Raw genomic sequence first — 14,329 nt, 5'->3', positions numbered from 1 at the left:
GTCTCAGTTGGGCGCACTTCCAGCTAAAATCATCATATTCATGAGCTCTGTGGACAACAAATCCCTCACTGAATCTTTCATTTATTAACTCTATTACAGAGTCTCTTTTGTCTCTTCATGGCAAAGCTGGTAATGTACACAGAAGCAACAAAGCTGTTAACAAGTCTGACGGATTGACATTAGTCAACTAAACCACTTTCTGATGCTGCATTTGCATCACGGTACGCACAATACGCAGGTTGCTTAAATATTTATCTGCCCTCCTTCATGTTTAAATAAGAACTTTGGGGCATTTTCTTTATAAAGCTCCACCTCCCCTGTCTGCTGGTGTTACACTATATTCTGTGTGACCTGTCAGTTTATGTAGCCTGGTTAAAACTTTAAAATGGCTCAGTTTTGATTCTAAACACGAATCAGAATCAGGAAAATGTTACAGAACCCATCTTGTGTTACATAATCAATACAATTGAGTCTTACTGATTCTTTTGTCATTTATTAGTATCTTTGGGCTTTTTGATGTAGACATGTTCAAGACAACCTTGTAAAGTTCAAAGTGAGCATCAGAATGAGGCAGAGATGTGATTTAAGTGACTTTGACAGTAGCATGGATATTGGTACTAGATTGGCTGCTGTGAGTATTTCTGAAATTACTGATGTAATGAGACTGTCCCACACAACCATCTCTATGGTTTGCAGAGAATGGTCCAAACAAGAGAAGATATCCAGTGAGCAGAAATTCTCTGTGGGAAAATGTCTTGTTGATGGCAAAGATCACAGGAGAAAGGAAAGACTATTTTAAGCTGAGGGGAATGCAGCAGGAACACAAATGCAAGGTATGCAGATGAACACACAACATGTAAAACCTTGAAGCAGACTGGGCCACAGCAGCAGAAGACCACACTGAGAACAGGAAACTGAGGTCACACTTCACATGGGCTCAGCAAAGTTGGACACTAGAAAACTGGAAAACCATTTCCTGGTCTGATGGGTCTCAACTTCAACATTTAGATGGTAGGTTCTGAACTTGCTGTAAACAACATGAAAACATGGATCCATCCTGTCTTGATTAATGTGGTGATGGTGTAATGGTGTGGGAGCATCTTTTAAACACCACAGTCTGACTGTTCTTGCTAACCATGTCCATCCTTTTATGACTGCAGTGTACCCATTTTCCGATGGCTTCTTCTCAAACTAGTTTCAGTGAGTTCACTGTACTCAAAAGGCCTCCACAGTAACCACACTTCAGTCCTGCGGTGGATCTCTGAGGACTATTTCTAGGACATTGTTGAACCTGTATCATGAAGAATAAAGGCTGTTCTTAAGGCAAAAGAGGGCCCAACCCAGTACTAGCAAAGTGTACCTAATAAAGTGGCCAGTGAGTGTAGATTAAATGTATCATTCATATGGTTTCTTGGTTTTCTTGGCTTGCTGTCAGTTACAGAGGAGGTTGTGTGTGTGTGTGTGTGTGTGTGTGTGTGTGTGTGTGTGTGTGTGTGTGTGTGTGTGTGTGTGCGTGTGTGTGTGTGTGTGTGTGTGTGCGTATATGTGCTATGTGTCTTATTCCATAAAGAAACTGAAATTCCAGTCTTGAGATATTTAAGGAAGGCATAAAAACCACACTTCCTATAGAGTCACATTAATCCTTCAGAAATGGTTACGTGCAGTAAACATATCACATACCGCTCTCAGCACTCAGAACAGAGAGGCTCTGTGTCTGCGCTGCATTGAAGGACTTGATCTTGGTTTTCAGTGTGCCTGGTGTGACCCCACCCCTGGTAAATACAGGGTTGGAGGTTTCCTCTGAGGATAAAAATACACTTGCCTCTCAGCCGAGAGGGGAAAATGCCAGAATTCCTCCTCTCTTGTACGCCCATTGTGCTCAAGACTTCCACACTTCCCCACAAGAAGAGATTTTTTTTTCTTTGTCTTCTTGGCAGATTCAAATTGTATGAAAAAGTTACCATACTTTATGAAAATACATGTTAAAGTGTTAAATGTTTACATTATAAATAGAGTCTCTTAAGGATGGTACAGCTCTGTAATATGGAGAACCCACGGGAGAGCTGTAATCTCAGTTGTGAATGAGGCTTCTTCCTGCTTCAGTCTTTTGTCCCTCTTGAGCTCCTGTACTTCGCAAGCTGTGACATCATCAGTATGTCCTCCAAAATTACTTCAGGCTGGTAGAGGCCTACAACTTCAGCAGGTACGTTCACTGGAAAAGTTTAGTGTAGAAGTTTGACGAGACTTATTGAGGCTAGGGTTATTCTGAGGAATTATCGGTCTCTAAGAGCCTTGTTTTTGGATTTTAAGATAAAAAAGTTTCTATCTGAAAACTTAACTGAAGCAGAAAAACACTCTTTGAGACTTCCTTATTTTGAGCTAGAAACACACACATAGCTCAGTCATAGCTTTTGGAACATGATGCTGGTCCTGATTTCCGTTGTTTTAGTCCAAAATGATCAGATGAAAGTTTATTTTACCTCTACAGAACATAATCCAAAGACGAATAATGAAAGATCACAAGAGGGAGACAAAATGCTAAGCTTGATGTATTAAAATTCATTGAAGTTACTTTTTGAATACAGTTGAAGCACATCATGTTGTGACCACGTGTTAGCTCTGTGATTTCTGACACGTTTTCTTTTTTTATGCCTAAAGAAAGAGGAACATACAGGAAACGGCACTTCTTCACCAACTCAAGTCCCTGAAGAACTGAGAATGGTTATGCTCGACAGTCACATGTGATCCTATCGACTTCTGTTACACGCTGGCTCACAAGTGAAGTTGAAAATGAGTCTCGAGAGCCAAGCCAACCATGGGACAGGACTGAGGGATGTCTTTGACCTTCTTGTTAAGGCACCTTCAGAACGACTCCTTAGTCTGACATTCCAGTTGGGTGAGTCTCCTGAAGATAAAATCATACACGCCTTGTGTCTCATCGTCCTCCACAGGGAGGCGGAAGCTCTCGACAAACTCCAGATGTTGACGGACAGCTCCCTCGCTAAGCATGTGGCCGAGAAGTGTCAGATGAGAGGAGGCAATTTAGAAGATTTTGGATCTCATTGCGGTCTTTTTGAAGCCTTAACGGGAGAATCGTTGGCAGAGCTGGCTCATGTTTTTAAAGTTTTGACAGAGCAAAGGCTGTGTGATCCACTGCTGAGAAATCTGGCATACAAGCGAGCTCTTTCTAGTGACTGCGTAAAAACAAGAAATGGTAATGACCTGGAATACAACTATAAATTCCTGGAGGAAGCTAAAAATGTCTGTGGGCCCGAGTTTGCAGAGTGGATGTCCTCCTCCAGTGATCAGAGGGCAGAGCCTGACTCCAATCTTCTCAGTAGCGTGGAAAAATCTCAGGTTTCATCAGCTTCATCTCTTCCCAGCCCCCTCAGTGCAAATCTCCCCTCAATGCCCTCTTACCCTACTCATCTGGAGATAAGTATGCCCTCAACAGTCTTGTTTCAAACACACAGAACCTCTCCAGGGAACCCAGGAAACTCCAAATCGAATCCTCCCATCCTCAGCGTTAAAGAAAACAGAGCACAAAATGTGACCGAGCCACCTCAGTCATCTGAAGCTCAGCCTAAGACCACTGGATCTCCTCCGTTTGACCCAAAACAAGACTCAAGTAAGTATGGCACACCAGCAGCAGCAGCAGCATCACTAGTGAGCAATGAGAGTGACACAAAATCAGACAATCAAACAAAAACGCCAAGTCCTAAACTACCGAAGACGAGTCTTCCTGGAGAAATACACGAAAGCAAAGCTGTGGAAGAAGAGGAAGAAGAAATATTTTATGCATTTGTTATCTTGCATGCACCGGAAGATTCAGATATGGCTGAAAGCATAAAGGAGAAAATAGAAGCAGTCATTGGTGGTGAATGTGAAGGTGCGACTTTCTCTGACTTTTCCATCCCCGGAAAGACCGCTATAAAGAGCTTGGAGGACGCCATCAACAACTCAGCCTTCACCCTGCTGCTGCTTACCTGCAACTTCAACACTTGCATGCTGGATCTAAAGGCGAATGCTGCCTTCGTCAACTCTATAAACAAGGCACATAAGTACAACACTGTGATCCCTCTGCTGCCACGAGAGAACTGCATGCCCAAACAGGATATGCCTATGGTGCTGCAGGGAGTGAATCCACTTGAAGAGAGAAAGAACTTTGAGAAAAAGATCCAAAAGTCATTGTTGCCTACAAAAATTGAAAAACAGAGACGGATCTGGAAACAGGAGAAAGCTCAGAAACAGACAATGAACCATTTAAATAAAATAAGCAATCTGACAATCTCAGTAGAACCAAACCTTCGACCAGGGCCCCCGACGGCTGCGTGGCACCCACAGCCAAACATTCATATTGAAAATGCTAACTACATTATGATTGGTAACGACTCTCGAATGAGTGTGGATTTGGGTGGAAATTCAAACAGGGAGGATTCCAATTAAACAAAGGGGGAGCAGTGAAGCTAGACATTTTATGGCACGTGTGGCATCAGTTTATATGCTGAGAATGAAAGAAATATTCATGTTTTTCCTGAACACTAAAGTGTTAAAGCTGTAACGACCACTATGAGGAATTTATTTGCTGTAGTTTACGTCAGTGCAATCAATCCTGTCAACGAAAGAAATCCCAATAGAGCAGCAAAAGAGCCATTAAGTATATGAAAACAGTGTAGTAGTGATCAAGTATGCTGAACAGAGCAGGGCCATTTTATGGTATAATTGACATAGGAGTGCCATCTACTGACAAATAAGAGAGGCTTCCTTTTTAACCTCTTCAGCTGTATGAGCTCTTTGTAGACACTAGGGTGCAGCACTCTTACACACTTCTCATCCATTCCCATGACTACAGTCATCTTACAGAGTCACTGTCCAAAAAGTAATTTTAATATAATTTCCATATTCATCTCAAGTGCTGATTTGAGTATGGCCAAATGTAATCAGTTCAATTCAATTCAGTTTTACTTATATAGCGCCAAAACACAACAACAGCCGCCTCGAGGTGCTTTATACAGTAAGGTAAAGACCCTACAATAACAGAGAGAAAACCCCAACAATCAGACGACCCCCTCTGAGCAAGCACATGGTGACTGCTAGAAGTAAAAACTCCCTTTTACAGGAAGAAACCTCCAGCAGAACCAGGCTCAGGGAAGGGCAGCCACCTGCAGGACTGGTTGGTGGGGAGGAAATTGCTGTGTAAACTTTGGAACAGATGTGTAACATTTGGATGATGATTAAGTTGAAATGAAGGGGAAAAAATGCAACAAGAAGCAACTTGTTGACAAACGGTGATTGGTTGGAAAAATGATTTTAAAGAACTTGCTGATCAGGTCTTATTCATGTCAAAACAAACTACCAGGAAAAACTTCTTTAAAAACCTTCCAAAAGAAACGTACATTTCCAGATGTCTTTTTAGTTCTGCTGATTCTTCTTCTTTTTTTTTTTATATAGATTTACTGTAAGTGTCATTGATATTTCATTTAAGTTCTCCTTCTGTGTGGCATTTTCTGATGTAATATCAAAGAGTTTACTGATGGTGATGATGATGATGTCTTTGTCAAACACATCTGTGCTTTATTTCATGGTACTTTTGTCTTCTGTGACTGATCCTCAGTCTCAATTGCTAAGAAAGCATCTCAAGTTGTTATGAACTGAACTTGTCAGCGACTCTTCTGTCATGTAAGAATTTTAGTCCTTAAGCTTTGAACCATTGACATACTTCAGAAGGTTATGAGAAACATTTGCTTTTTGCACTTTATTGTGATATAAATTTATTTTAAATAAATTAAAGATAATGGTAGTTCTCACATTATTTCCACACAGTCAAAATCAAAATGTTATTAGCATGTGAGTTGTGTCGCATCACGTATATTCACCGGGCACTGAAATCTAATGCAGCATGTCTGCTATTAATTCTATTTATATGTTCTCTATTTTCAGTTTTCAAACAAAATGTTGAAAAGCTGATAATTCTTCTTCGCGTTTATTATGAGGTAGCAGACGTTGGTGGTGGTGAACTGGGACTGTCTTCTTTCTTCTGTACAATATTGTCAAAGTTATGAGCATCCTGTCTCAGAGTGATGCTGAAAAACCCACATTTATTTCCTCCAGGCTGGACTATTGTAATTTCTTATTACTGTGAGGTCCCAATAACTCTCTTAACAATCATCCAGCTGGTTCCAAATGCTGCAGTAAGACTGCTGACAGAAACTAGAAAGAGAGACCATATGCTTTTCACATTAGGATCTCTTTAGCTGCCTTTTTAAAATCCAGAGGTAGCTTTGAAGTCCCTCTCCTCACATACAGAGTCCTGAATGGTAAGGTCACATCATATCTTAAAGATGTCATTCTATCACGTAAGTCTAATAGAGCACTTTGCTTTCAGGCTGCGGGCTTACTTGTGGTTCCTAGAGTTTCTAAAAGTAGAATGGGAGGCAAAGCCTTAAGCTTTCAGGCTGCTATGGAACCAGCTCCCAGTTTGGACCTGAGGCTCTGTATGTTGCCGAAGAATACTTGGGTATGTGGACTGGAGAAGCAACAGATCAATCCACTGACCTTTCAATAGTTAGATGACCCAATCTACCCACTGAGCCAACTGAGAAGAAGCCCAGAGCCTTCTTCTGATTATAAATTTTCTTCCACATCACATTGTCAGGTTTCTGTGTACATTTTGTAAGGATGCCAACAGTATGTAACATGATACTATGTCTGCAGTGACAGACGGTCGTACTGTAACATCACACTGTGGGATACTCTGTGCACAACACTGATTGAATATTTTAAGCACATTTTTGAGGTGGGAGGCTAATAATTCTGTCCTCATCTGCATATATTTAGGAAAAGTTACATTCAAAGGAAGCAAGACTTCAGTGAACTGCGGATCGTCTTCCTATAAACTGGCCTCACAGCATTAGGAGAACATGTTGAACTAGCTGGAAGTGTATTTCTCCTTGGAAACAACATTTGGGATTTAGTTAACTCCACCTTGGTTTATATTACACTGTGGCGACTCCTGTCAGGACTGAGCAGACTGGGTGGGTGGATCGCGCGTGCGCAGTGCGCTCCATCCTCCGATCAGTGCGGCAGGAAAAGCGCAGGGGAGACGCCGCCGAGATACAGAGGGTGAGAAAACAGTTAGGAAAGGGGGAAAAAGAAGAAGGAGAGCGGCATGAACAGAAACAGCCAACTCGGTGTGACCGGGGAAGTGCCCCGTGGTGCCGGGCTCTAGCGCTCCTCCCGTGCCACACAGCTGCTCCGTTATGTCGGGAGACCGGAGGATAGTAACGTCAGGGAATGGAGGAAATCTTCAGAAATCCTGCCACTAAACTGCGCCGTGCTGCCAGGGTTTAAGGCTATCACGGAAACATAAGGACGTAACGCTGAGGATGGAGCTCATATAAACCAAGGGGCGCCGTTTCATTTCCAACTCGTCGTGCTCTCAGAAACCAGGCCAAAGTTGTTGGGTTTTTTCCCCTTTGATTTTTTTCGTTTTTTTAGGAGAAGGAAATTTTGGTGCATTGAATTCCTCTGGACGGGATGTTATCCGCAGTCAGGAGGAACTCCTGCTGACTGAGCCTCCAGCAGCAGCAGTAAAGCAGCGGGTCCCTCACAGTGAAACGATGGGAGATGCGGCAGATGACAGAGGGATGAGACGGACCTTCATCGTCCCTGCCATCAAGAGCTTCGATCACTACGACTTCACCAGGGCCAAGATATCATGCAGCCTGACGTGGCTGGTGGCCAAGGCTTTCGGCTCGGGTAGGTGGTGCCTCGCTCCTCCTTTCCCATGTTTTTTTTGTTTTTGAATTTCTTGGATGAGAATAGTGGAAAACGCTGTTAAGATAATTATCTAACATGTGTAATAATAAGGCCTGCTGTCGTGTCGGACCAGAGGGTGTGCAAGTGAGACTGTTTTGTAAACAGCATCCTGTAATCAGACTCTCACTGTGACAGACAAACACAATTAAAGCTCGTTATTAGGGCAAGAAATCTTTCCATTATTTCCCGTTCAAAGTCATATTTAACCATATACTAACCTGGAGTCTATATGACGGCTTAAACTAGCTGGAGGCCATAATAATCTCTCTTCTGGTTACATTAGGCTGGGTTTCTAAAGTCAGTCCATATGTCATATCAGCCTCACTGTATCCCTCCACTATTGGTTCAGGATTATTGGTTTAACCTTTTGCTGACCTGCTGCTAATTATTCCCAGTAGCAGAAGTCAGGTTGGACAGATCGGATCAGCTTCTGGCTCATAACTTCAGTTTAGGACTGTAACTTGTTGGTATATTAAAAGAATAATAGTTTGGTCTTAAAAGAAAAAAAAATCAAAATACTCCCAGGAAGAATGGATTATAAATAAAATGCACACGTGCATTTATTCACATGCATAAAATATGATCATTGAAGTAATCAGTGGGCTGAACCATGCACAGACGTCTCTTCTGCTTTGGCTAACAGTGTTTTTTAATAATGGCAGACTTGCTTTTCTCTGCATCAGGCCATCTGATAAATGTTGACTAATGATTATTAAACCCAAAGGTTGTGCCAAAACTTTCAGTTTATCATTACAAAAGTGAAGAAAAATGGCAAAGAAACCATAAACACATGAGTTTCATCACATTTACTTAGTGGAAAAACATTTAAATGATTATGATGAAGCTTTTTCATATCTAAAATAGTATGATATAGCCAAAAAATATAGTTCTTAAAAGTTATAAGGAGCCCATTTAAATCAATATTCAGTGGCTCAGCTAAATGAGTGACTCACAATTAAGTGTACAAGTGCTCAAGGAGAGGACTTATGCAGTGGTCAGGGGTATGATTTGAGTGGATGCAAACAAGTTTGAGCATATGAGTGTAACTATAAGTAATGGAGAAGTAGTAGAAATTCCTAATGAAGACGTGAACATGTGGGATTATGCTAATGAATTGGTTATTGAGTTTATTGAACAGGACTGTGGCAGCATGTCAGAGGAAAAAGGCTGGAAACCATCAGCATAAACACAGTATCTGATCACTGCGGCTCTCCTGAAATGATTCTCTGTGTGTCTAACAGCCGCTTACAGCTCACAGGTTCCAGGCAGCCCACTGTTAGCTTTAGCTTCTTCTGTCATGGTGGTGTTTTCATGTGGATCTCTGTCTGTATATGTGACAGCATGTGTGTGCACCTCAGCGTTAGCCTGTCTCTTGTCCTCTGTGAAACATCTCGGCCTCATAAAGACGGAGCAATTCCAGCCTCGTCTGAGCCCAGAGGTTCATCCAGCTGTTAATGAAATCTTTTAACATCTGCGTGGACACTACACAGACAGACAAACCTAGAAAGAGACAGATAATGGGGCAGGCCTCATTGATCTTACAGCGTCTACCGACGTGAGCACTACGTTACTTTTTCTTCAACCTCAGGAGCAATGACATGGTGGAGAGACATGCAGAACAGTAGCGTGTGAGAAGTCCAAGCTTGGTTGTGCAGGACCCTGCGGCTGTTGCAGCATGCTGCTGCTGCCACTTTGGTGAGGTTTTTTTTTTCCCTCCGTGCCTCCGGTGACACAGTTTCAGCTCCCAGCACCGGCGAGAACTGTGGCCCAATTCATAACCGGTCCTCAGAGTCCTGTTTGGCCTAGATAGGAAGCATGAGCTATTGCTTGAGTCCGGTGGTGCTCAGTGGGAACAGCTCTGTTCCCATCAGTTTAAAGTTTGTGCCACAACTTCAGAGAAATGGATCTGCATGCCATATATGTGTCTAAATATATACAACCCTGAAAATCTATCCTTTTTAAAGCTTCAGACTGATATCACATGAGCTGAAAAGATCAGCAACAGAGTTTGTGATTAGTGTGTGTGTGAAATACATCTTAGCGCACTTTTGAGAGCTCCATGTTGGCATCAGATGAACTTAAAACAACAAAGGTCGCCTGAGTTTTTCAGCAGCACGGCCACAGTGCTAACTAATAATAGAATCAAGTATTCAAGGATGTTCTGGATAACGAGAAGCACCGAGTTTGGTTCTCTAGGTGCTCGTGTACTTGGTTGTCACTGGCCTTTAGTTGACCTTATTTTAGGTGCTCCAGTGTAAATGCACTCCCCAGCTACTACATCAGAAACTTGATGATATCTGACATGTAACGAGCGGAGTTGTTGAGACCATAGATATGGTAAATGGTAAATGGACTGATTCTTATATAGCGCTTTTCTACTCTCCCGGAGTACTCAAAGCACTCTATACAACATGCCTCATTCACCCATTCTCACAAGCACTTTATCTATACGTAGTGCTTCCTAAGTACATTCACACACATTCATACTCCGATGGATGCATCGGAGAGCAAGTTGGGGTTAGTATGTTGCCCAAGGATACTTGGCATGCAGACTGGAGGAGCCAGGGATCGAACCACCAACCTTCCGATCAGTAGCTGACCAGCTCTACCTCCTGAGCTACAGCCACCTATTAGACTTATATCCACCAGATCGACAGGAACATAACTTGAGTGTTCTTGGTGCTCCATGTCTGGTAGCTTATGCATAGGACAACAGTTTTCAAACAAGATGTCAGTGTTGTTTTCACACAAATGACCAAAGAAGTCTTTAAAGGTTTAAAGGGACTACTAATGATCAAGATGAGCACTAAATGAGACCCAATAAAACTAATATGTATTATATTTAAACGTAGAGCTCTAAGCCAGCAGATATAAACGCTGCTGACCGGTAATCCCAGAAGTCTCCAGGGGAGCAGTCTTCTCCATGTGGACTTCCTGTGGCAGCTACTTCCTGTCTGTTTCCTCTTTGATGGCCAACACAAAGGAGAGAGTTTTTACTTGACCAGGCAAATTTTCATGAACTCTACAAAAGCGGGGCTCTTTGTCCTAGCCTGCTCTAGCTCCTTGTTTAATTGTTTTATTGACCTTTAAGTGTAAAAGGTCAAGTGATTTCTTTAGGACTTTAAAGTGACACAGAAAGCATTATTATCCAAGATCGGTGTGACAGCTCTTTGTGTGGAGTGCAGCTAAACAGTTCAAACAAAAGTGTAATTATCAGACACCAAAGTCACAGCGATGTGAGCTCCTCTCTGCTAATCAGCTTTATACTTCTTATAAAACCTTAACTGATTTTTGAACGCTGTGGCTGGATGCAGGAGGGCTTGTTATGGAGCCGTTTAACATCTGCCTGTTGCTTTAAATATCTCTTTTCATCACCCACTGTCGAAGCACAGGGAGGCTTGTGCTAACCACAGCCACTGGAAAACTGCTGAGGTTTGATCACAAGCCTAATAGAGTTTTTTTTCCCTGCACTGAGCTTTACATATTTGATTTTTTTAAAAGTTGTTTGGTAAAGCTTTTTCTTCCACACTGTTTTTCTTGTTTCGAAGAGGAAAGCTGTACCTTTAAGATGGATTCCTTCAGTGTCCTTTGTTTTCCTCAGGGTGATTCAGACGCAGGCAGAGAGGAAATGACCCTACACACCAGGAATACACGCGTATTGAAGCACACAGTCTTTTAAAAGTGTGTCACACACACACATGCACTCACATTCTTATACAGGCGTCTTGTCTGAAAGTCATGCCTGTGGGATGGAAGTTCATATGCGCAGTATGTATGTCATTCAGTGATAGATTAATGACTAGTTCAGCTGTGAGTCACAACCTGTGGTTAACAACAGCATAGTAGGATGAAAGGATCCGGAGTGAGCGACTTCTAGAAGCTGTTTTGTGTGTGTGTCTGTTTCTGTTTGGCTATTTTCTTCAAATCAGATTTACAGGATGAGGTAACAGGATTAGAAGGTGCTTCATGCTTTGTAACACACACTTCCACCAACACTAACACAGGCTAGAGCGCTCTTGGCAAATCAAACACCTCGACTTTGTGCTCTCAAATTAGCTCTGCATGTACGGGTCTTCAGTAAGAGGAGCACTCTAGATGACAGTTTTCTGGCTTACACTAATTCATTTACCTCTGAATTGGACATGCAGTATTCCTCCTGACATATGTGTTGATTACATTCTGAAAGTTTGTGAGTGTCGGTGTGTTAGAGTGTAGCGAATTGTAGCAAAGACAGGAAAAGCAGAGCGTAAAATTCAGGTTTCATTTTTATTATCTGTTTGATTCTCTGCGTGATTGTTTCTTAGCATTGATGCCTTCGGGAGTGTTCAAGTCCTTCATGGCGTAGATTCAACAAGGTTAAAGGTGAAAGTTGGACACAAACGTTCCTCAGATTTTGCTCCATGTTGACACAATAGCGTCACACAGTTGTTCGCTGCACATCCATGATGTGAATCTCCAGTTCCAGCACATTCCAAAGGCACTCTGTTGGGTAGAGAACTGGTGACTGTGGAGGTCGTTTGAGTACAGCGAGGTCATTGTCGTGTTCAAGAAGCCAGTTTGAGATGATTTGAGTTTTGTTATCGTGCTGGAAACAGTCGTCAGACGATGGGTTCACTGTGGTCAAAAGAGGGACATGCCTCGTTCAGGGTCTGTTAAATCACCTTTCCTCCCCATTCTGGTGCTCGGACCATGTCTGCATGGCTAAATGCATTGAGTTGCTGCCATTATTGCATATTTGTGTTAACGAGGAGTTGAACAGGTGTGCCTAATGAAGTAGCAGGTGAGTGTTTTTGTGGCCACAGTGTTGAGTCTGGCATCATCTTGTTTTTTGGGTTAGCAAGGCACATCCGTAGCCTGTATGGGTGCATCGCACAGACGCAGAGCTACTAGGTATTCACTATTTAAAAAAACAAACCCAGAGCACAGACTTCCTGAATGACCTGTTAGTAAAATGAACCACATGGGATGCTATAATTTGTGAGGCACTGACACAGAACAAACAGAGCTGAGAGGTCCTGTTCAGTGAGAGTCATTAGCAGACAGCTAGTGGCTCCAGTCACCTGTTTCCACACCCACCTGTCTCTGTAGGTGGCTATGGCCTTAATTATATTAGCATAATATAATTTAAATGAGTACGATCTGTGGAAATAAAATGAAATAACCGTCCTGTGCAGCTTCATGAAGACCAAAACTGAATTTGATTTGTTTATTTCTGCTGTAAAAGTAGAATGGTCTCAAGTGGCCATATGAGGAACTGCAGGTGCGAACTTTGACCTGTCTCATTTTCTGTTTCTGTATTTCCCCTCAGATGCAGTGCCAGAGGAGCTGGCTGAGCCTTTCTACAGGGACCAATACAACCAGGAGCACCTGAAGCCTCCGGTCGCCTGCCTGCTTCAGTCTGCAGAGCTCTACTGCCGGGCGGGAAGCCTGATCCTCCGCAGCGATGCTGTCAAACCGTTACTGGGACACAATGCTGTCATTCAGGCGCTGGCCCAGAAAGGCCTGTACGTCACAGACAAGGACAGACTGGTCACAGAGAGGGATCTGACCAGCACACCCATAAACATGGTGAGTGGAGATGTTTTTGGCAGAATGCATGAATGAATTCAGTGGAAAAAGTAGGTGACACAGAAAGATTTCTCTGCCTCACTGAGCATTTATTCGTTAGATTTTTTTCATGTGCGTGGACAGCGACATCTTTTGGATTTTAAAATATGTGTGGATTCACATTTAAAATCCAAAGATCCACATATGGTTTTATCCTTGTAGGCGTTATGTGTGAAACGTGTGATGACATCAATTAAATCTCTGCAAATGTACGCATGTGTTCACATGTGTCAATGTATTATCATACTTTGTTTATAGTGACTGTTTACTCACTTATTTTCACAAATCCTTTATAAAATGCTCAAACAGCACAGAAACAGTGGCACCGTTTCCCAGACCCCAATTTATTTTCACATTGTTTGGTTTATCTGACAAACTTTCCAAAACTATTCACAACAGAGAAACCTGCAAATCCTCACAGCTCACTTTGAGGAACTGGAAGCAGAAATTTGTGACTTTAAACATCATTTTAATCAGTTAACCAGACAGCAGCTTTATTTGATTACACAGTTAGAAATAATTATACTGGGACTAATATGACTGTAGATTTTTTCTGTGTGCTTTGCTGTGTGCCAACCTCATGTGGAATACGTATGAGTCGTACTGTTAAACCATCCTCACAGATCCGTCTTCTTGCAAGTAAAACAACGGCTAATGATGGGTTTCCTATAGCAAACCGTTCCTCACTGTTCAGTCACTGAATACAGCGCAAACATGACTCAGGTCACCTCACTAAGAGATATTACACGTATAGTAGTGTGCTGTCAAAACTACATTCAGGACTGGATGGAAAACATTATAGTGTAGCGGCGTTACATCATCGAATAAATGCTCATTGTGAGGTTTGCGTAAAGAATGTCAGAAAATGGTAAATTTAAAAAAAGTTTTAGGTTCTTTATCTTAA

At 42.2% G+C, this 14,329-nt stretch overlaps 2 protein-coding genes across 5 annotated transcripts in view; both read left to right on the top strand.

Annotated features, from left to right (window-relative positions):
* Positions 1-2,115: 2,115 nt before the first annotated feature.
* On the top strand, positions 2,116-5,746 carry ticam1 (TIR domain containing adaptor molecule 1). The gene is made up of 2 exons (XM_063462764.1): positions 2,116-2,203; positions 2,659-5,746. Exon 2 carries the CDS (start codon positions 2,791-2,793, stop codon positions 4,444-4,446), a length of 1,656 nt encoding a protein of 551 aa, XP_063318834.1. The 5' UTR covers positions 2,116-2,203; positions 2,659-2,790; the 3' UTR covers positions 4,447-5,746.
* Positions 5,747-7,074: 1,328 nt separating this feature from the next.
* Positions 7,075-14,329, top strand: part of camsap2b (calmodulin regulated spectrin-associated protein family, member 2b) — a 32,468-nt gene continuing 25,213 nt past the window's right edge. For all 4 annotated transcript variants that reach the window (XM_063462763.1, XM_063462761.1, XM_063462762.1 and 1 more), the window contains exons 1-2: positions 7,075-7,758; positions 13,127-13,386. In XM_063462763.1, the coding sequence (XP_063318833.1) occupies positions 7,620-7,758; positions 13,127-13,386 (399 nt within the window). In that variant the 5' untranslated portion in view covers positions 7,075-7,619. The remainder of the gene's footprint in view (positions 7,759-13,126; positions 13,387-14,329) is intronic.

Source organism: Pelmatolapia mariae, linkage group LG18 (genome assembly GCF_036321145.2).
Source record: "Pelmatolapia mariae isolate MD_Pm_ZW linkage group LG18, Pm_UMD_F_2, whole genome shotgun sequence".
Taxonomy (NCBI): Eukaryota; Metazoa; Chordata; class Actinopteri; order Cichliformes; family Cichlidae; genus Pelmatolapia; species Pelmatolapia mariae.
This window is presented reverse-complemented; position numbering and strand designations above follow the sequence as displayed.

Excerpts from the sequence above, each read along its gene's own strand:
- ticam1 (XM_063462764.1), top strand. The coding sequence starts at position 2,791 with ATGAGTCTCGAGAGCCAAGCCAACCATGGGACAGGACTGAGGGATGTC.